This window comes from Siphateles boraxobius, unplaced genomic scaffold, assembly GCF_051911475.1.
Source record: "Siphateles boraxobius isolate OS27281-9 unplaced genomic scaffold, OSU_SipBor_1 9, whole genome shotgun sequence".
NCBI lineage: Eukaryota > Metazoa > Chordata > Actinopteri > Cypriniformes > Leuciscidae > Siphateles > Siphateles boraxobius.
This window is the reverse complement of record NW_027509219.1, coordinates 8,995,796-9,017,091: the sequence shown is the minus strand read 5'-3', so window position 1 is coordinate 9,017,091 and position 21,296 is coordinate 8,995,796. Positions and strand designations below refer to the sequence as shown.

The window sequence follows — 21,296 nt, the reverse complement described above, 5'->3', positions numbered from 1 at the left end:
GGCAATGGCAAATGGTTTACATAGCTCACGGCGTCACAGGTCAGGTAGAGGGCCCCTTTTGCTTAGGGCCCCAGGGGGAGTTCAGGATCGGCCCTGGGTTTAGCAGTTGATTCTGTTGCCTACCGGAATTCCTGTTCCCTTTACGCAATCATACCTCAAATCATGCGTAGTTGCCCGTAGCCTACCATCAGAACTGAATACGAGCAAGAAGCACAACTGAATGTAGGGGAAGCCCTTTTTTCAGGTCAGAGCAACTGCCCTTCATAATTCCTGTGCACGTCCCTGGTGTAGGTTGAATCTCATTTCCTCCTCCAACTTCAAAATCATATGAAATCGTTGGTTTTCCTTTTATTTATTGATTTTTTTTGTAAATGCCATTTGCTTTAGTTTTTGGACGTTCGCTTTGTAAACACTAGTTCGGTACTTCCGCCTATGTCACGCGTGACCTTTCATCGTGATTACATAATGCATGATGCAGAGCTAGAGCAAGACCAGCATTTAAGGTTAAAAAAAAAATATATATATATATATATTTTTTTTTTTTTGAAAATAACCGATCGTTTCGCTAGATAAGGGTCTTATTCCTCAGCTGGGATCACAAGCCCTTTGAAGCTGCATTGAAACTGCAATTTGGTCCTTGAAAACCGTTGTACCCCATTGAAGTCCACTATATGGAGGAATAATCCTGGAATGTTTTACTCAAAAACCTTAATTTCTTTTTGACTGCAGAAAGACATGAACATCTTGGATGACTAAATCTTTGACTTGTCTTAAATTATCAGGAATTTTGGTTACACTTTATTTTGATAGTCCACTTTAGGCATTCTACTCACTACAAGTAATCTTACAACTACATGTCAACTAACTCTCATTGGAGTATTAGTAGGCAGTAGTAAACTTTCAGTAGACTGTTAGGTTATGGTTAGGTGTTAGGGTTATTAGTAGAAAAAGTTGACTTGTAGATGCCAAGTTACTTATAGTCAGTAGAATGTCTTTTGGGGGACCAACAAATTAAAGTGTTAGCAAATATTAAGCAGAAAGTCTACTAATACTCTGACAGATAGTTGACATGTAGCTGCAAAGTTACTTATAGTTAGTAGAATGTCTAAAGTGGACTATCAAAATAAAAGTATTACCAGACATTTTAATTCTGAAGTGAACTAATCATTTAAGTTCTGTTTAGTTATTTTATTACTACTTCTGTGAGTCAAACCTTTTAATGGAAAATATCAGTTCACTTTGATTCTTACTGAAGCATCTTATAGTTAAATAAAATAGGAAAATTAATATGGAATTTGACCAAAATACCCTAATGAAGCAAAATAGACAAAACAATTAATCCGCTGATAATTAAAGTTTTTATTTGAAACTGAAAAGGTAAAGAGAGGCAACCCATCAAACACAATGTGAGGATTCACAATTCATCTGACCTTGGCTTGATGTTTTCACTCTGATACTTGTTTCTCCTGCATTCAAAGTACACAGCTGTGTATCTGAGCATGATCAAACCTCTCTCACCCAAAAATACACAATACAGTCAAAATGAAACATGCAACCCTGAACACAAACAAGTGCGTGCAAAACCCTCCGGCTCAGTCCAAACACAGTTTAAAGTGAAAAATAAACATATTTACACATATTTATCATAATTTCTTAGATTTCCCTTATTTAATACAAAGCAAATGGCAAATAAACTAAATGCGTGTGTATGGAGGATTTGTTGTGGATGATAGTTTCTTTTTATGAAGGGAGAAATATACATCAAACTAAGAATCACTTCCAAGTAATCATCAAACCCTTCAAACAGGTGCAAACTGCAATATATGAAACCGTTTACAACTATTCACACACACAAACACACTAAGGAAACCAGTCCTGTATGCATTAGCGCTGCTGATGCCCACTTGCATCTAACCATTTGAGTCACGGTTTATGGAAAAGCTCTACAAATTTCAGCCAAAAATACAAACTATTTAAGATAAACCCAAGTTAAATGTCTATCGAAACAAGCTGTTTTCTAAGCATAATACAACATGTGGAAGTGGCAGGCAACGTAGAAATTCAACTGTAATATGCTGACTGTTATATAAATAGCACACACTCTAATGCAGACGCCCCCTTCCAAATCCAATAGTCTCTAGTTGTGGGGATGTAACAATACCTGGAGGAGAAGACTCAACTGTGCCAGGTCCCAAAGCTTCAAGTGACATTATGCCAAACCACTCTTATTTGGCTCACATTGGACAACGTAAAAATGAAATCATCTTCTCCTCCCTATGCTCCTAGCCAACTAGAGGAGTTGGACGTGGTGTCAGGAGGGCGGCTGATTGGGCGTCTCAGTGGTGTGGGGACACAACAGAGCGAGGGCTACCGCTGGGAGCCAGGTATCTTTCCCTGGCGTGTTTCTCACAGAACATGTTGTCCTCCACCCAAAAGTGACCGCGCATCTTTAGGTTGAGTCCACATTCTGTACAGGTGTAGCACTCTGGATGACGGAAACAGTCATCTGTGATCCTCACAGCCTGAGTGCTGAAAGGGGAAGGAGAGATATAACTTTTAAAGTCACTGAACACAAGGCCTGTTCTATAACTTAGCAGCCTACTTAGTAGTCAACAACGAGCTCATTATCTCATTAATGCTGAAATACACTACATGACTTTGGCTAGATTTTTGCCTGATTTATAGTCTGGTTAATGCTAGTAGATTTTGAGCAGTCAGAGTTGACCGATTTGGTGTATGATGGGCACAGACATCCCTTTAACTTCAAACTCTGATTCCATCCAGTTGGAGGATATCAAACATGTTTGATATTTTGAATTGATTTTAGAACACATTGTTTTCATTTTACAGGCATCTCCTAGCAATAAAGCACATGTTTCTGTGTTAATTTGTTGTGTTCTGAATAACTTGAAAGTCTGGTAGTGTGTGAAACAAGTTCATAAGGTGCTTTATGGGATGCATTTGAAATAGCACTGAAGTAAATTAGATTGTTGTCAAAAGGTGGTACCTTTAGACAACAATGTTCTTGTTGAGGATGCACCTAAGGTGCCTTAAAATTGCTGTCTAGGTTTTGTAAAGTGTTTGACTCACTTTATGAAGGTGTTGAAGTGTAATTCTCACATGGTCATACATTATATGAACGAATTACCACTGAGATGGTTTTGTCTCAGTCATACTAAATCATCAACTTTAATAAACGTGAAAAGATGATGAGAACGATTCTTCCCTAAAGGCTAAACCCAACACAAAGTTACCGGCTCATTAACCTCTTAAGCAATCCCAGCGTGCCTGTGCAAAGGACATACAGTAGAATGGACTGTGTGCAGAAAGTGAGGGATTCAGGTGTTTTATCTTACACAATACTGGTGCCACATTTTTCACAGGTGTGGTGTTTCTGCACTCCAGAAACGGAGGATGTGATCTTGGAAGGGCTTGGCGACAACTTGCTTGGAAAAAGGATGGCGCCCTCTGTGAATACAAAAAAAAATATTACAGCGCCTGAAGGAAACATCATTTCCCTTTTACCTCCACCATCATTGAATTTGTCCAAAGCTCACCTTCACTTATAGCAGTTTAATTTATGCTTAATGTCCTTTAAAACATTAAGCATGCGCTTAAAGCTTTTACACCATGGTGTCTTCTGACAACCGAAATAAAACAGAACACTTTCTGATGTTTTTCTTTTTCACATGTTTTTTATAACCAACACCTAAGCTGGTCTATTATTATTATTGTTTCAATAATTTCAAAACAATTGTGAAAAATGTGAACTAGACTTTGTTAGACGTTCATTGAATGTCTAAGGCTATGTTTACACGGAAACGATCTGAAGAGAAAACGCAAAAGTGGAGGTGCGTTATCACTTTTTATTCTGCGTTTAGACGAGCGCTATGGGGGGGAAATATGCGTGCATATGGTGACGCAAAAGTGTGTGAAATTCGATGTAGTATGGACTCCAGGCGGCTAGGTGGCAATATGAAGCACTGCCACACAAACACACCAATGTCTGAGAATATTTTGTACAACTGCTGAAAAGCATAGATATCATATAGAGACTAGATGCCCTATTGGCCGCTGTGGCGCAAGAAATGCAGCCGCCATCTTAAACCGGTCATAAGCCTATTTGCGTTGCATAGCAGCAGTAGATGCCAGAGCACTGTGCAGCATATTCCTGCTCAAATCGGCGGACCAACACTCTGGGATTACTTTTCACAAGTAAGATTACAACATTTAACATTACCGTACTATTGGTTGTATTTTGTGAACAAAATATTCAATGTGTCCTGTATCGTAGCTACGTGTATGACCTTTGCAGCAAAAAAACACGCGTGAAAATCAGTTCGGTATTCAGTGAGATATGGTTAATTAAATGCGCTGGCAGCTCATTGCACCTGCCAAACAGATTACACTGAGCGGAGCGGGTGACCGGTTTAAGATGGCGGCCCCACGGCTCGTCCGCGCCAATAGGCAGTAGCGGTAGATAGGGCGTCTATCTATATGATGTCTATGCTGAAAAGACTCTTGTACGTTTATCAGAGACGCTAGGGCAACTTGAAAGTCCGACGTATGGAAATAATCTGACATGTCGGTTGTTATTTTCCTGTACTGGCGCATGCCTGTGACGTAAACGCGTACGCGACGAGAGCCACCGTGAGCAGATTTGCGTTTTTACCCTTTAGATGGGAACGGTGGAGTGTTTTTAAGATTTCCACTCTGGAGGGTGGTTTCACTTTTTTGCGTTTTTAAGCCCCCAAAACGCTGTTAACGTGTAAACGAAAGGCACATCCGATAAAATATTTTTAGATTTTCACCCGGAATCGCTCTCGTGTAAACAGAGCCTCAGCCTGTGACATTCATACAAACCTTTCTCATCAGCTTCCAGCACTTCCTGCAGCATCTTGAAGGTGCTGGATTGGCGAGGAGCCGCACGTGACTCTTTGTTCTCCTGAATCATCTTGTACACCTCGGATTCTCTGTCAAACCTCTGCATGGCAAAGTCTGAGCTGAAAGAGAGAAAGAGTTCATTCATCTACAAGTTAAACTTGACACCACCTTAAAAATACAACCAACCAGCGATGTCTATATCTGTAGTAAGAATGAAGGGCCTCCGTAATCTTCCATCTCCATCTCTGAATTATGTAGAAAATATACCCACATTAGGGTTTCATTATGGAGGGATCAGTCCTGGTTTTGTACTACAGATATGATTACAAATGCCTTGAAGGCAAAAGTGCTTATGCTTTCATGGCAACTTCATAAGCGATTCTGAGTCTATGGATAGTGTATACTGTAATGTCTGCTGTGCTATTTTGAGCATATTATAACTCATAGTCTTGACAAGAAACCAATCTTTTCAAAGACTACAAAATGAATATCCTTTATGACAGATTTCATATAAAACATTGGTTAAATTTGGTTGCATTTTTTATCGAGTAAAGACTGGGCTGCAGAGTGAGAGTGTCTCATGATCCCAGCCTGGGTTCCCGTGTCTTGTAAAGGACTTATATTGAAGACTATTCTATGTTGCCATGTTTCTGTGTTCCCTCCTGTGTTCGGTTTACATTGTTGTCTTGACTGCCTTGTTTGTTACCCTTACACCCTGATTAGCTCCTGATTGTTCCTCCTAGGTATGTCTTGTTTGCCAATCACCCCTTATGTATATAGGTCCTTCTCAAAAAATTAGCATATTGTGATGAAGTTCATTATTTTCCATAATGTAATGATAAAAATTTAACTTTCATATATTTTAGATTCCTTGCACACCAACTGAAATATTTCAGGTCTTTTATTGTTTTAATACTGATGATTTTGGCATACAGCTCATGAAAACCCAAAATTCTAAAAAAATTAGCATATCATGAAAAGGGTCTCTAAACGAGCTATTAACCTAATCATCTGAATCAACCAATTAACTCTAAACACCTGCAAAAGATTCCTGAGGCTTTTAAAAACTCCCAGCCTGTTTCATTACTCAAAACCGCAATCATGGGTAAGACTGCCGACCTGACTGCTGTCCAGAAGGCCATCATTGACACCCTCAAGCAAGAGGGTAAGACACAGAAAGAAATTTCTGAACAAATAGGCTGTTCCCAGAGTGCTGTATCAAGGCACCTCAGTGGGAAGTCCGTGGGAAGGAAAAAGTGTGGCAAAAAACGCTGCACAACGAGAAGAGGTGACCGGACCCTGAGGAAGATTGTGGAGAAGGACCAATTCCAGACCTTGGGGGACCTGCGGAAGCAGTGGACTGAGTCTGGAGTAGAAACATCCAGAGCCACCATGCACAGGCGTCAGCAGGAAATGGGCTACAGGTGCCGCATTCCCCAGGTCAAGCCACTTTTGAACCAGAAACAGCGGCAGAAGCGCCTGACCTGGGCTACAGAGAAGCAGCACTGGACTGTTGCTCAGTGTTCCAAAGTACTTTTTTCGGATGAAAGCAAATTTTGCATGTCATTCGGAAATCAAGGTGCCAGAGTCTGGAGGAAGACTGGGGAGAAGGAAATGCCAAAATGCCTGAAGTCCAGTGTCAAGTACCCACAGTCAGTGATGGTCTGGGGTGCCATGTCAGCTGCTGGTGTTGGTCCACTGTGTTTTATCAAGGGCAGGGTCAATGCAGCTAGCTATCAGGAGATTTTGGAGCACTTCATGCTTCCATCTGACTTCATTTTTCAGCACGACCTGGCTCCTGCTCAGTGCCAAAACCACTGGTAAATGGTTTACTGACCATGTTATTACTGTGCTCAATTGGCCTGCCAACTCTCCTGACCTGAACCCCATAGAGAATCTGTGGGATATTGTGAAGAGAAAGTTGAGAGACGTAAGACCCAACACTCTGGATGAGTTTAAGGCCGCTATCAAAGCATCCTGGGCCTCCATAACACCTCAGCAGTGCCACAGGCTGATTGCCTCCATGCCACGCCGCATTGAAGCAGTCATTTCTGCAAAAGGATTCCCGACCAAGTATTGAGTGCATAACTGAACATAATTATTTGAAGGTTGACTTTTTTTGTATTAAAAACACTTCTTTTATTGGTCGGATTTTTGAGATAGGAATTTTGGGTTTTCATGAGCTGTATGCCAAAATCATCAGTAATAATAATAATAATAAATTTTATTTATATTGCGCTTTTCTTGTACCCAAAGCGCTACAAGTACAGTACAAAAGTAAATGCATTAAAAATTAAGATAAATTAACATACACCAATTAAGACACAAACACCTTCTTAAAAAAGATGGGTTTTTAACAGTTTCTTAAAACTCGTTAATGTTGTAGCATTCCTAATCGTTCAAGGAAGTGCATTCCACAACCTGGGGGCTGCCACAGAGAAAGCTCTTTCACCCATCGTTTTCAGTCTGCAAGAAGGCTGTTTCAGTAGAAAAGAGTGGGCGGAGCGCAAAGATCGAGAGGGCATATATGGCGTAATCAAATCACATATATAGTATTAAACCAATAAAAGACCTGAAATATTTTAGTTGGTGTGCAATGAATGTAAAATACATCAAAAGTTAAATTTTTATCACTACATTATGGAAAATAATGAACTTTATCACAATATGCTAATTTTTTGAGAAGGACCTGTAAATACCTAAGTTTTTCTCATGTTCTTTGTCTGGTGTTGTCCTTCTGTGGATGTTACATGTGTGCTTGTCAGTTTTGTTTGCATTCCTTGCCCATATCTGCAGGGTTTGAAATTAACACCCGTCAACCGGCCAAAAGCGGGTAAAAATCAACTGAGGTGGGTGACGCTGTCAAATCACTTGCCAATTTGGCGTGTTATTATGTTTACTCCCTTTGCTTGGGAAGTTTGTGTAAGGAAAATCTACGCAGATTTAGCGCAAATACTCAACTTGTGAGTCAATGTGATCTATTAAATACAACGTTATGCGCAAAATCTGCACAGATCTGGCTTACTTGAACATACCCGTCACTACACAACAAATACCAGCACGCTTGTTCGTTTGGATTGAAGCAATATCGAAGATTATAAAGCATTTGGTTAACAGAAAATACATCTTCATTTTCCAACATCCTACATGTTCTTTGTACTGTATTCATCTGTCCACCTAAAACACATTTTTGGTGATGAGGATGAAAAGATGAAGGGAGGAGATGTTTGATGACAGGATTTTGTAAACATACATACACACATGCATGCATACGAAGCATTCATATTTTATATATATATATATATATATATATATATATATATATATATATATATATATATATATATATATTCAAACCTTGCATCTCTGTATTTATCAGTTTTGCCTGGATTTAATATGTTTGAATAAATGTTTGCTGTATCTGGTTCCTACTGTCGTTCCTTTTTTTGGAGCAAGCACACAACAGGATTGACAGGATTGGCCTTGTGATAGTTTGCTAATGAGTTAGCGGTCAAAACAAATGTTATCAGGATTTCTGTTTTGTGCGAAGGCCATGACATGGGCTGAGAAATGATTAACCAGTTGCCAAAACAATCCAACAGGACTCTTGCCCTGACAAAAAGTGAATGCTTATTACTGTAACATCAAACAGAGGCGGAAAATTACAATATCAGTATCAAATGAGATTTAAAGTGTCCATCACGAGGGCTTTATTGAGTTTCTGGGTGTGGTTGTTACAAGAAACCTGCATGACCGCATCTAATAGCTGACATGACTGTTTGCTTGTTGGAATGTGTGCTACCATATGGTACTCGACAAAAAAGTAGGATGTCCAAGAAATGACCGAAAATAAAAAGAAAGCAGCATTTGGAATAGTCATTACTGAGGAAAAAGCATCTGAAGACACTATAAATCTCCAAATAAATGGCATGTTCACTATCTTCATGAGGCTGTTCAATGAGACATGCTTCAAATTGAAACCAGACAGTGAGTTTGAGTTTCCACTGAAAACTCTCCCAGCACCTCTCATGGTCGACGGCTAAATTCATGGGGCACAGGACATTTTTATGGGTGCGCCACCTCAACTGTCTTGAACCAAAGAGTAGGTTATAGAATAGGGGATCATAGGGGATCATATGGGGTTCAAAGGAACTGGTTTGTCCCCCTCGTGTTGCATGCACAATCCCCTGACATAAATGAGAGCTGCAGTGGGGAAGTATTCATGTTTCTCATTCTAAATATTTAAACGCCACTATTTCCTGAAGTGAAGACAACACATGCATAGAAAGAACATTCCATCCATCTGCAACCCCCCACAGCTGAAATATGATTACAATCTTGCTAAACAGGCTTCAGATTGAAAAGTGAAAACAGTCGAGGCAGCATCATCACATTACAGTGCAGAGAACAGAGCGGAGCGCTAGTCTCACATTACGATATTTCATCTTCCCCTGCAGACTAGCCTGTCATTTGCCATGTAAGTTCGAGGAAGATGTGTGAATAGTTTGGACTTACCTCAAAAGCACACAAAGACAAATTCCTATCCAACTAGTTCAACTCTTGTTGGAACAACAGAGCCTACGGTGACAACTGCACAGATACACACATCTAAAACTCCGGCAAACACGCGCACACACACACACACCCCTCTCTGTCGAGTCTTGACGAGATGTAAGAAAGTTGAGAGTTTCAGTCTGAAAGGTGTGACTTTAGGATGCCTAGTATTGGTTGATAGCAGAAAAGGGGTGTAGATAATAGTTTTCAACATTTTCTTATTGGTTGAGCAAAAGGGGGTGGGGCCATTAGCATGTAGAAGAGGGAGAAGGGTGGGGGGGGGGTGGGGGGTTGGAATTAAGGGCAGAAATAATATTATCCATTTCTAGAAAGCAAGACAAAGTGAGAAAGTAAAGGCATTTTTGGGACATTAGCCATGTAGTGCGAGTCATTAAGCCATCTGACAGAAGGAGCCAAAATAAATCTGTTCTGAGAACTTTTAAATTGATTTAAATGCAATATGAAAAAGATGCAATAAAAACTATGCAATTGAACCAGACCTAACATTCTTATTCTCATTTTAAAGAAATAATCTTAAATAATTAAATACTGTATGCAATTTATTTCCGTATTACATATTAATTTGTAAAATTATAATTTTAATAATAATTTTATTAGTAATGTAGATTAAAATGTTCTTCTGGGTGACCTGAGAAGAGAAACAAGGCAAATGTGCATATTTACCTGCGTCGAGGGGAAACAGGAGGCTCTCGTTCAGTGGGGCTGTGTGGAGAGTATCGTCCAGGGGGAGTAGGAGTCCGACTTGATACGGAGTTACTGCGGAAATCCACGGAAGAGATCTCCTACAGAATACACAGAACATAGGACAGGTCAGAATAACACACTTTGCAGTGTTAGATGTACATCCGTAGATTGTGTGTGTATGCTCAGCAGATGTCGGAAAAATCCAAGGATCTTCCCTCGGTCTCATACCCCATGCTGAGACACCTGCAGTTGCTTAGAGACGTCTGGAGTTGAGCAACCTTGTGTGCGTGTAAGCTCAGTCCAAAGGCCAGAAATACTGCCACCCTTGTTTTTTTTTCTTAATAATGATAAAATCCAGGGAGTACCAAGATATTTAAGCATAAATGTAACCAGCACCAGAAAGCAGTTTTTCAAAATGGTTAAAAAAAAAAAATAAAAAAAAAAAATATATATATATATATATATATATATATATATATATATATTTGACTACAGACTTTCAATGACAGGATTCTAAAAAAGGCCTATTTTGTATGTTTATCATAATATTTTAAACACATACAATGCTATTTATGAAGTTTTGCAATCTGATCTTGTAAATTTGAAGGGTTTTCTGTACAATGACACCAGTTTTTTAAATGTCCTACACTGTATGCGTGTAGGGGGAATATTTAAACTCGGGTGTGTTAAATTCAGGCAGAAATCCAAAATAAGCCTTGGAGTGGAAGAGATTTAAAAAAAAAACACACACACGAATGTGAAATATTGCTCTTCCTTCAAGTAGCCAGCAATCAACCCAGATCTATTTCCATTGAAAATCACATTCCAGCTCACACCAGAACAGTTTGACAGTTTGAACATTAGAAATGCATTTCAAAATCCAGATGAAATAAAAGTAGCGTGGACTTAGTTGTTGATTGGATTAAGGCACATCTGAAGTGACTGTAAGAAAGGGAAGGGCATTAAACGGACAATATGATTAAAGTCCTGCATACGTCACCAGCGAGAAGTCTGTGGTTTCAGCGGAAGTTTGAGTTACGAAATCACCTTTACGTTACCTTCACACACAATACGGAAACTCCACACCATAAATCACTATACCAAAATCCACATAAAGGATGTCTAAAATGATGATGAGATCCCTATTCCAGATCAATAAGTGTTCCAGATTGGGTCCCACACATGTGAAAATGAAAAATGCTTTAATTGTTCTAGAATATACTTGGGGAAATGCTCCATTAGCTGATAAGAAGAAAAAAAAATGCAGAGGACAGAAATGCATTCAGATCTGTGGAGTCAGACTTTGTACAGGCAAATTCCTTAAAGTTTCCTCATGGAACATGATTTGATACACTCTGGAAAACCGTTTAAAGGAATAATTAATGTGGAGACAGAACACAGAGTTTAGTTCCAACCCTGCTTCAACACTCATAACCTGTAGCTTTCAAATAAGCCTGAAGGACTTGATTAGCTGGATCAGGTGCTTTTAATGAAGCTAAACCCTGCAGAACTGTGGCTCTCCAGGAACTGAGTTTAGCACACCTGACTTAAGAGTATGTTTACATGACAACAATGTAAAACCGGAAACGTTTTTCCTGCGGGTATTTTTTATTTTATTTTTTTGCATACAGCGCTGTCAAAACCATTCCCTTTCACAAGGATCCAGGAAAACGACTAAAAAGCTCTATTCATGTCATGTCAGTTTTTGGAGATGTCACTTAGTAAAGAAACACTAGGTGCCTATAGATGACAAGCATGTCACTGTTTTCACAAATTTCCTTTTTTGTATTTACACACAGACGATAAAGCTATTGTTTTCAAAAACTTGCGCTTTGAATCCCGTTGCGTTTTCAGGCCCCCAAAACACTGTTGTCATGTATATGAATGGCCAAACGCATAAAAAGTTTTCTGTTTTTAGTTGAAAATGCTGTGTACGCCCCTTCCTTAGACCACAAGACACACTTCCAACACCTCGTGGCTTTCATCACACATCAGGACAAAAGATGAAAAATTGATTCCTAATACAGACTAAAGCTGGAAGTATGCAGATCTGTCAACATTTCAGCTGGTCTTAGTCTCCAGATAATCTTTGACTGTGATCTTAGCAGGATTCTTGGTCACAGAGACCGAGTACAATCGATTTCACATTCACAAGAGGAGCAGCTGTGTGGAAAGTTTGTCGTGCCGGTCTTGTAAGTTCCCGATGGCCGTGCATATCTACCGGAACTGTTGGGAAAGAGATGAGAGTGATAGAGAAGGCATGCTAACAGATGTTTGGCCCTAATGCTGATTGATGTTGTCCTGGGCAGCTCTTTTGACACCAGCTGCACTAAATAGAAGAGTCCGTTCCCAGGCCAGCTCCAAAATGACAACTTCCACCTGGGTCTTTTTGGCTCCATCCATCAAGTTTCACAAAAGTGCAGCCAAGAGCATTTCCGCCCACTTGAAGCAATTATCAGCTGCAATGACGATCAGTTACTCTGCTGGAAAGTGTTCGCGGTAAACACTAAAGCAAACTCAACTGAGAACAAATTTGCATTAAAACATTCTTTAAACACATTTAGCAAGTAAGAATACAGAGAATTGAGGTAAACTAACTTTTCCCCATGACTTGACAGTTCAAAGAAAGTAACATTTCAAATAAAAATGACCAAATACAGCAGGAAAAACAATAAACTAATGCACAACCCCAATCCAAAGTCTTATTGGCGGCATATTATTTTCATATGCACCCAGAAAAAAAATATATATTGTGAAACAAATATTTAAAATATAAACTTTTTTTTATATCTATATAGAATTGCTTATTTTACTAACTCTTAATAAATGTATTATATTAATAAAAAAAATATACATTAGATTCTTATATAGTTTTATACATAAGATTGTTAATAGATTAACTGGGAGATTAGATATATTAATTTTGGGGGTAAACCTACTACTGACACATCTTGCCCCACTATCCCTTAGCGGGGAAGAAAGGCAGGAGGGGAGGCAGAGAGGTGTAAATTAAGAATCCGACCACTAGGGGGAGTCATATACAAGTTAAATATCAATTTTATAAAGGAGGACCACAGTCAACTTCCAATATTTTTTCCTTAAGCATTGTTATGGTTTTAATGAGTAACTCATTGCTCACAACATTTCTCCGAGTCAAAAAATGATTAGTTTATTTGGATAAGTTGTAAGAAGGAAAGTGCCCATTTTCTCTTGATCCAAACAAAAGTTTCCTGTAGTCTAAACTTCTTCTGGATGGCAGCAATGGCATTCAGGCATTCCAACAAACTTCATGGAAAAGTTTACAAGTATTTGCTTTTGTATGTCCATAGTTTGGGAACTGCTTTCTCACTGTTTTGCCTGCTTCTTTTCTCCCCCCACCCCCACACTCTCGCTCTCATCATTCTCACATTTTCATTCACAAGTAGTATGTGACTAGTAATTTCAATGCATGTTCAAAGGTCTTAATTGGTCCAATAATCAATGCGATTTACAAATCACACTTGTGGTATTTTCCAAGTTATCAAATTCAAAATCTTCACTTGGTAGACAATAAAACAGACTTATTGAAGTTGGGACTTGAGCCACATCAAGTGCAACCACTAAAAATCCTATGAATATGCTAACATAATGGTGCAAGCACCAGTCACATTTTTTCTAGTTTTCAATATTTTCGTCCATTAACCCTATCCCTTGGTTTCTTCCCCGTTATGTAATATAAAGCTGTCACCTGTCATCAGTTAGCAATCAGTTGGTTCTACCATAAAACAAACGAGTCAACCTAATTTAAATCAAGCAGAACAATGTTGCCGTTTCTTAACACAATCTGACAAGATTGGAAGAAAGCGAGTTTCCCCTCACACACCCAGGCACAAATCACTGGAAATAGACCGTGCAAAGGACTTCTTGGTCACAAACCGACGCAGACCGGGAGTAAACTAGACCAGAGCGTTGATGCAGGGTTGCCATGAGGTAATGGAAAAACAATGCAACAGAACAGAGTTTGAAAATGAAAGTGGGTGATGCTCAGGGTAGTGCCCTTACCAAATTGCAAAAGGCTGCGATTTTACTGAAACATGTCTATGCACAGACTTTAGTTTGGACTCATTTAGAGTTAAGCGCGGCACTCAGCGTCTGCATGTGTGAGTTTAATGTGCATTGGGGAACACAACGTACGCCACTGCGCCAGTTACGCTGTATGTATTGTTGCACTTTGTTATTGTATCACTAGATTTGTAATTAGACATGTTTGTAAACCTGTTTTCCACCAAAATAAAAGCTGAGGTTTAATGCATGAAAGTGAACAATAAAAGACATAAGTATTGTAATTTTACTACAGTAAAGTAAAATAAGTAATTTACTGATTATGAAATATACATTTTTCATTTACATTTATTTCACAGTTCAGTTGTATTACAATAGTAATACATTATTGTCTTAGGGAAAATATTATTATTATTATTATTCAAAAACACCAGTGTGAATATAATGTGGACAGACTCTCACAACTAAAAAGATCTCATTCCACTTTAAAGTCCAGTTAGATATTGGTCCCTCAATATTGAACTTTCAAAGCACAACTTAAACTAATTAATGTATAAGGTGGACTGAGGTTCACTTGCCCATAGTCTCACAAAATCCTGTGGGAAACACTGGGGGGAGAGAGCACCATTAGTGTGGACCAAGAAATTGAACCAAGTGTGAAAGCACCGTAAAACAGTTAGCCTTAAATATATTGCAAAATGGTCCAACAGTCCATGAGGAACACACTTAAAATTCAGTGAGGGGAGACTTGACAGCGGGACATAACATGGATCTGGTGAAAAGAGGAGGAATTTTCCAGGCCTTAGGTATGACAAGATTACCCCCCCCCCCCAAAACAGTTTTAGACACAAATGGCCCGCTGAGGGCTTGCAGCTGTAACTCACTGAGCTGGCACTGCTCTCGCCTGCTTATAGATGCGGTACCCATCAACAGCACGCAGTTAAGATCTAGACAAGCTTGCCAGGAATGCAGTCAAACCCAAACATGATCAGAATGGGAGAAACAAACAGACTCAAACATGGAGGAGGAAGGAAGAGAAGGTAAACTGCCTTTGCCATTCCATTAATTGACTTGGAATTGACCTTGGCTGTTCAGTGACCAATGAAACGCAAAGTAAATCCAAACAGGTCAATCGCATTTGTGCTTGACCATGTATAGTGTTGGTGAAGTGTTTTACTGGGGAAGGGGTGCATTCCCTTCTTGTCCTGTGTCTGTGAGGATGTAAGCTGTGTTTTTGTTGGACTGAAGTTATGAGAAGGAAAGGAAAGGAAGTCCATGTGCAATCACAGGCTTTTCCTCAAAGCCCAAACACACACACACACACACACACACATACACACTCAAGTCTATCTTCTGGCTGGCACAGGTCAGTGTGCTTGATTAGCTTTCATCCGTACCGTAATCAGGACCTCTAAACATCCCCAGGACAGCACTGCACATACACAAACATTCACAAGCACCACCAGACTATCTACACGACCATCGGTGGCACTTGGGTTGAAAAAGTGCACAGATGTGCTGCTTCTGATGATTTAAAATGGTCATGGATTAGCTCATGAATATTAATTAGATTATGCACTAATATTAAAATTAGAACCAAAAAATAAATACAGACAATTACAATACAGTATGGTAAGGACGCTTACAATAATTTACCATGGTAACCACACTGTCCACAAAAATACAATAGTTAAAAAAAGGATGTTAAAACTCTTTCAAACAGTGTTAAGAACATGTCAATTTGTTTCACGTTACCACAGTAACCAATGTCTTCCGTGTGGAAAAATAGCCATATAACCAAAAATATCTCTAGTAACTACGGTTTTTTGATAAACTATGGTTACCATAAAAAATTGTTTTGTAATTTAAAGAACATGTAGGCGAAGGCAACTGATATTTCATATTTTCTCTTCTGATAAAACGGTGCTTGTTTTACTGGGGCGGGGGGGCTAGGGTTTAATGACAAACGGGGAAAGAATCAAAAACGTAATTGGCTCTTTTTATCTGACAGTTAAGACTGCCTTACATGGATTATATTGAGCTTTACGTTTTCTCTCATTAATTTCTACGAGTAGTTTATCTGCCCCTCCTTAGTCTCTGCTTTTTCCATACAAAAATGTGCACACAATTGCATGCGACTAGATTTAGCCTGCTTTTTATGATGGTTTCAATTTTTAAAAGCTATCACTGAGTGTGTTTATAGTGACGTGCCACGGGTTTGTTTAAGATGATAATAATGTAAAAACCACACATATGATTTTGATTTAGCACCCTTGCGGCACACTTGTGCACGACAACTCCTTTCTACACACGAGCCACAACATTTCTGATTGGGGCTTCCTGCTGCATGGTTCATTTTGTGTGGTACATATGGCATGAATATGTATCAGAGGACACAGTGCAGCACATGCAGGGGGAAAAATAAACACTTTGAGATTAGGCACTGGGGTTTAGCACACTCGCTGTAGCCATGTCTTCAGCAGAGCTTCATGGAGACGTCGAGAGTTTATTCGAAGAAGTGAAGATCTCTCGCCTGTAAGATCAGGATACAGATGCTCTAGTCAGCAGGTTTCATTTTGAAATACTGAATGGTTAGGTCTGACTGGAGCAATGCATTGTGGGTGCTTCCCAAAAGAAAAGTACAGCTTTAGGGTCACCCATTTAGATCTTAAAACCCTCAGCTGCATCAGAGTGATATGAAAAACACGAAAATTAGTTCTGGTGTTTCAGATTGTCCATATGCCCCCAGAGCATGACATCATCACTGTCTAACATTCATCTACCTCAAGGGAAGATCGTCACAAGACTAAATGGAGAAACGGATGGGAAAAGAGTAGTAATGAGGATTTCCTGGTTATTTTCTTGTTCCAACTTTTTTTTCTGGAAATTCTTGTTTCTCATTAAGTTTGTAAAATGTGTTCATTTATTTTTAGGCCTGTTTAATTTTTGTTAGTTTCAGTTAACTTCCATCTTTTTGAGGGGACTTTTTAAAAATGACTTTCGTTATGTCTGCCCCTGTATATTATTTTTTGGTCCTTTTGGTTGGAAGAAATCAATCTTATCTGCTCACTACCTGTCCTGCCTGTTCTTGGCCCTGACCACCACAGTCTATAGAAGTTTTACAAAAGTATTAGAAAAAACATTTAGTAGAAAAAAAAACAAGAGTCTCTAGATCAGTGGCTCTTTACCAGGTGTCAGAAAACTTCAAAAAGGGACCTCAAGAGGACTTAAAAATTAAGATAACTATTTTGCGCCCTCAAAAAACAGGATTCCTACGGTCTTGAAAATCTTGAATATGAGGAAACCTAATTTTTAAAATGTAATTATTAGACTTATTCAAAATCTCAGTGTTAAGCGCGATGATATGGTAACATATTACGCTTGAAGGCTGCTTTTAAATGAACATTTACTCAAAACATAACTTACAGCTTGTATACGTTCGTTGTGTTTTACCGTGAAATGACCGGTCCATGGCTTTAATAAAATCAACACATTTCTCATCCACCTGTGACCCACCCACAATTTTTAAAAATGTTATTTTTTATTATTACCTGCCGATTTGAGTCAACAAGTTTGACAATCACTGCTCTAAATGATACATGCCCAATGTATGAAAAAACGAAATTAACAAAATTCCAAAATGGAAACCCACGTGACCATCTGATTAATGTATGCTGTAGGAATCTGAGTTACAAGCGAAAACATCTGTCGAGATTCAAAAGGGATTATGTCACCGTTTTGGTCGGTTAGAAATGTTAGAAAAGCTTTTTAAAAGAAAAGTGGAAATCGATCAAGACAGAAATAGGATATCATTTGACCGTCCGATACAGCAATGTTAAAGGATCCGGAACAATAAAAAAAAACAAATTAAACCTAGATTCAGGTAGATGTTTGTGTACATAACCCATGCCCTTCTTATCTCCTTAAACTAATTCAGACAATCTTCATTGGGCTTTGAACTCATTCAGATGCCTTTGATTTGGTTGTGAGTGTGGTGTAAGGACACACATGTTTACTAAAAGTACATCAAACACAGACTTTCAGCATGTGTAGAGAAACAGAGACAATGAAAGAAATTCTAAGCATGTGTTTGCATGTTGCTACTCCAGACAGCGTGACACAGTCCTGACCCAATAGTGTCACAAGATAATGATATTATGTTTATGTGAGGAATACTATGCAGCAACTATGCATGACAGCTATAGCAAGTCAAAATTAAAATACAATTTCAACAAATAACCAAAGGATATGCATCACACAGCTGCAACAAACAGATGCGGACCTGGTTAAGATGTTTAGTTGAATCTGTGATGGTAGTTGATGCCAGCTGTGCTGGTTTCTGTAGCGCACAAACGGCTGACCTCCAGAGACTTTTATACACAACAGTTTAAAAACAACAGTGCTGTAACCTTTAAAAACATCCAAAGAGTGACCGTTTTACAGGCAGATGGGAAATTGACAAGACTCATTCAAGATATAAAGGTGGCAAAGGTGTATAGACTTACAGAGTGAGACTTCCTTTGGGCAAGAACGACTCGCATATCGGGCCAGCGATTCTCATTTGACCATAGCTTCAGGCCAGATTCTCAAATCTGGTTTATTTACTACTTATTTATGCCTGTCTCCCTTACCAGGGTATGGCCGCCAACCACAGATCTCCAGATTCCTGTCTTTGGCCATTCTTTCCAGCTGGTTTCAGGTGTAGCCCATCTCAGTGATGTCAGCCTCAAGGTCACATCGCAAGGTGTTTCTTGGATGGCCTCTTCTCCGCTTTCCTGGGGGGTTCCACTTCAATGACTGCCTGTTGATGTTGGTTGATGTTTTACAAAGAGTGTGCCCTATCCATCCCCAGCATGACTGGATCTTTGTCTTATTCACTGTTAATGTTGAGGCCAATCTGAGATTATATAGTTAACACTACATCCGTTTTCTCTTGCATCTGCTGTTTGTTGTGGGAGAGAAGTGCAAGGTCGTAAGCAAAGTCCAGGTCATTGAGCTAGGTCCACGAGATTCAATTATTTTGCTCTCTCGTTGATTCTTTCATAATCCAGTCAATGGCAAAAAGGAACAGGAAGGGTGACAGCAGGCATCCTTGTGGATTAAGGGTATAACATTTGTTTATAATTTGCGGGCATTAAGAAGCTTCTATCAATATGCGTGGAATTGAAATCGCTTTCGAACGCGTGCTCGTTTTCACTTTTTACGAATTTGCGGGCATCACAAAGACACTATTAATGTCCTGGATATCTAAATCACTTTCAGTTTTGAATTCACGATTGTGGTGGTACTGACCGCACATTTTACAAGATTTGTCAATGACACTCAGGATCTGTTGTGCATCAAATTCTCAACCATCGTCTTTGTCAGTCATCTCACCTTACTCTTATCACATGATAAGTCAAGTGAAAATTATCATTTATTTAACGGAGCTCCAATAATGGCTCATTTTGTGGGATTGTTTTGAAAGTAAAAATTCTTTAACAATTTATTTATTTTTTAAATCAAGAACTACTAGAAAGTCATGTAAATTCATTGGTAATAAAAAGGTTAAACATTCAGTTATTGAAACTTCTGAAATTATTTGGAAATATTTAATTTAATTTAAAAATGATTGCATATTATAATATAGCACTCCTGGAACACAAACAGAAGCACCAGAAATATATTTGAGGGCCTTCAAATACTGTCTTATACTATGGGATTTTGGTACAAGCAAAGTGACCCAGTGCAGATCTGTGTAAACCCTCATTTTACCCAGTGTAAAATGTGGCAGAAAATTAACTGCTGAATTAAATGAAGGGTTCAAAATACTCAAAAGTAAAAAAGGAAAGAATGTCAAATGGCGCTGAGAGACGCAAGTACTCCGCTGGTGGTACACCTACAATGGTTTGGTGGTTGATGCATAATATGACTATTGGTGTCCAACTGGATTGCAGTTTTTCCATTTATATGAAACGCATTTTACAGTCTCACATTTAGAAATAAATACTGCCAGAAGACTAAAAAAATCATGTTGTAAACAAGGTGAACTGGGACATTTGCATCTGTGTGGCCAGAAACTGTGAAACACAAAAAGTTAACAGAAGAACAAGGCCAAGGGCACATTTTCAAAGTACGCCACAAGGAATTCAGTGTGCACACGGTGGGCGAAAACAGTGCTACCATAACAGCCTCAGAGTGCATAGCATGCTGGACAATACTAGCACACACTTCTTTCCTAATGAAGAAATGTGAAAGTGGTCCAACTGCAGTTGAGAATCAAACTCATTAGACATCTGGCAATCATTAGGACCTTGTTAAAGCTGTGGACTTCATGAAGATTATTATGGCCCCCAACCTCCTCTCCACACTTGAATCTAACCCCAGAAAGAGGAAAACTGAGTGACAAAAACAGAGACATACTCAGTCACCAATAGTTACCATGTCTGACTGTCCTTAGATGGATGGTAGTTAATCTTTTTTCCATCCATTTTTCTGTTTATAGGACTCTTTCATGAATGAAATGCTTCACATATAAGTCATAGCTAAATGATAGTAAGTCGAGCTTGAACCACATTAAATGTCAGTTCAAGTTGTGACAAAGCGTGTACATTCAGAATATATGTACCATTAAACGGTCCTATAGGTTGAAATAATACACCTTTTAAGCGATACAAATAGTAATTCACTGTAACCATACTTTTATTCCACTGAAAAGAGGGTATGCGTCCAAACACAGGCATGATCTGTTGTACGGTCTACAGTATGAAGAATGAACAGGAAAGAGACAACAAAAGGAAAACAACAAGTTATTGAATTAAAGCTCAAAGTCTGGCCAGGCGGCTCTGCATCACTCATGCTAATAGAGATAATGATCTCCATCTAAACCATGCCTGACAGTTGGAGTTTATGGAGTAATTAGTGAGCTTCATAAACCACTGCTTGATAGGAGCCACCTGGATGACCGTGTCTCCTGTTCTCTGCTACTGGTCTCAGTATCACTTTGTCTGTCTGCTTTCTGTTTAATTTGCTGTGTGTCTCTCTCCACCTCTTTACTACAGAAAGTCAGTCATAGTAACTGTTTCTAAGGATGTTTTCATGCAGGCTTTAGGGGTGAACGTCACACATACTTT

General features: G+C 39.0%; 1 protein-coding gene across 3 annotated transcripts in view; it reads right to left on the bottom strand.

Annotated features, from left to right (window-relative positions):
* Positions 1–1,339: 1,339 nt before the first annotated feature.
* Positions 1,340–21,296, bottom strand: part of pdlim2 (PDZ and LIM domain 2 (mystique)) — a 70,102-nt gene continuing 50,145 nt past the window's right edge. For all 3 annotated transcript variants that reach the window (XM_077223494.1, XM_077223496.1, XM_077223495.1), the window contains exons 7-10: positions 10,123–10,241; positions 4,864–5,003; positions 3,357–3,468; positions 1,340–2,529 (exon numbers count right to left, since the gene is read on the bottom strand). In XM_077223494.1, coding sequence (XP_077079609.1) covers positions 2,337–2,529; positions 3,357–3,468; positions 4,864–5,003; positions 10,123–10,241 — 564 coding nt within the window. In that variant the 3' untranslated portion in view covers positions 1,340–2,336. The remainder of the gene's footprint in view (positions 2,530–3,356; positions 3,469–4,863; positions 5,004–10,122; positions 10,242–21,296) is intronic.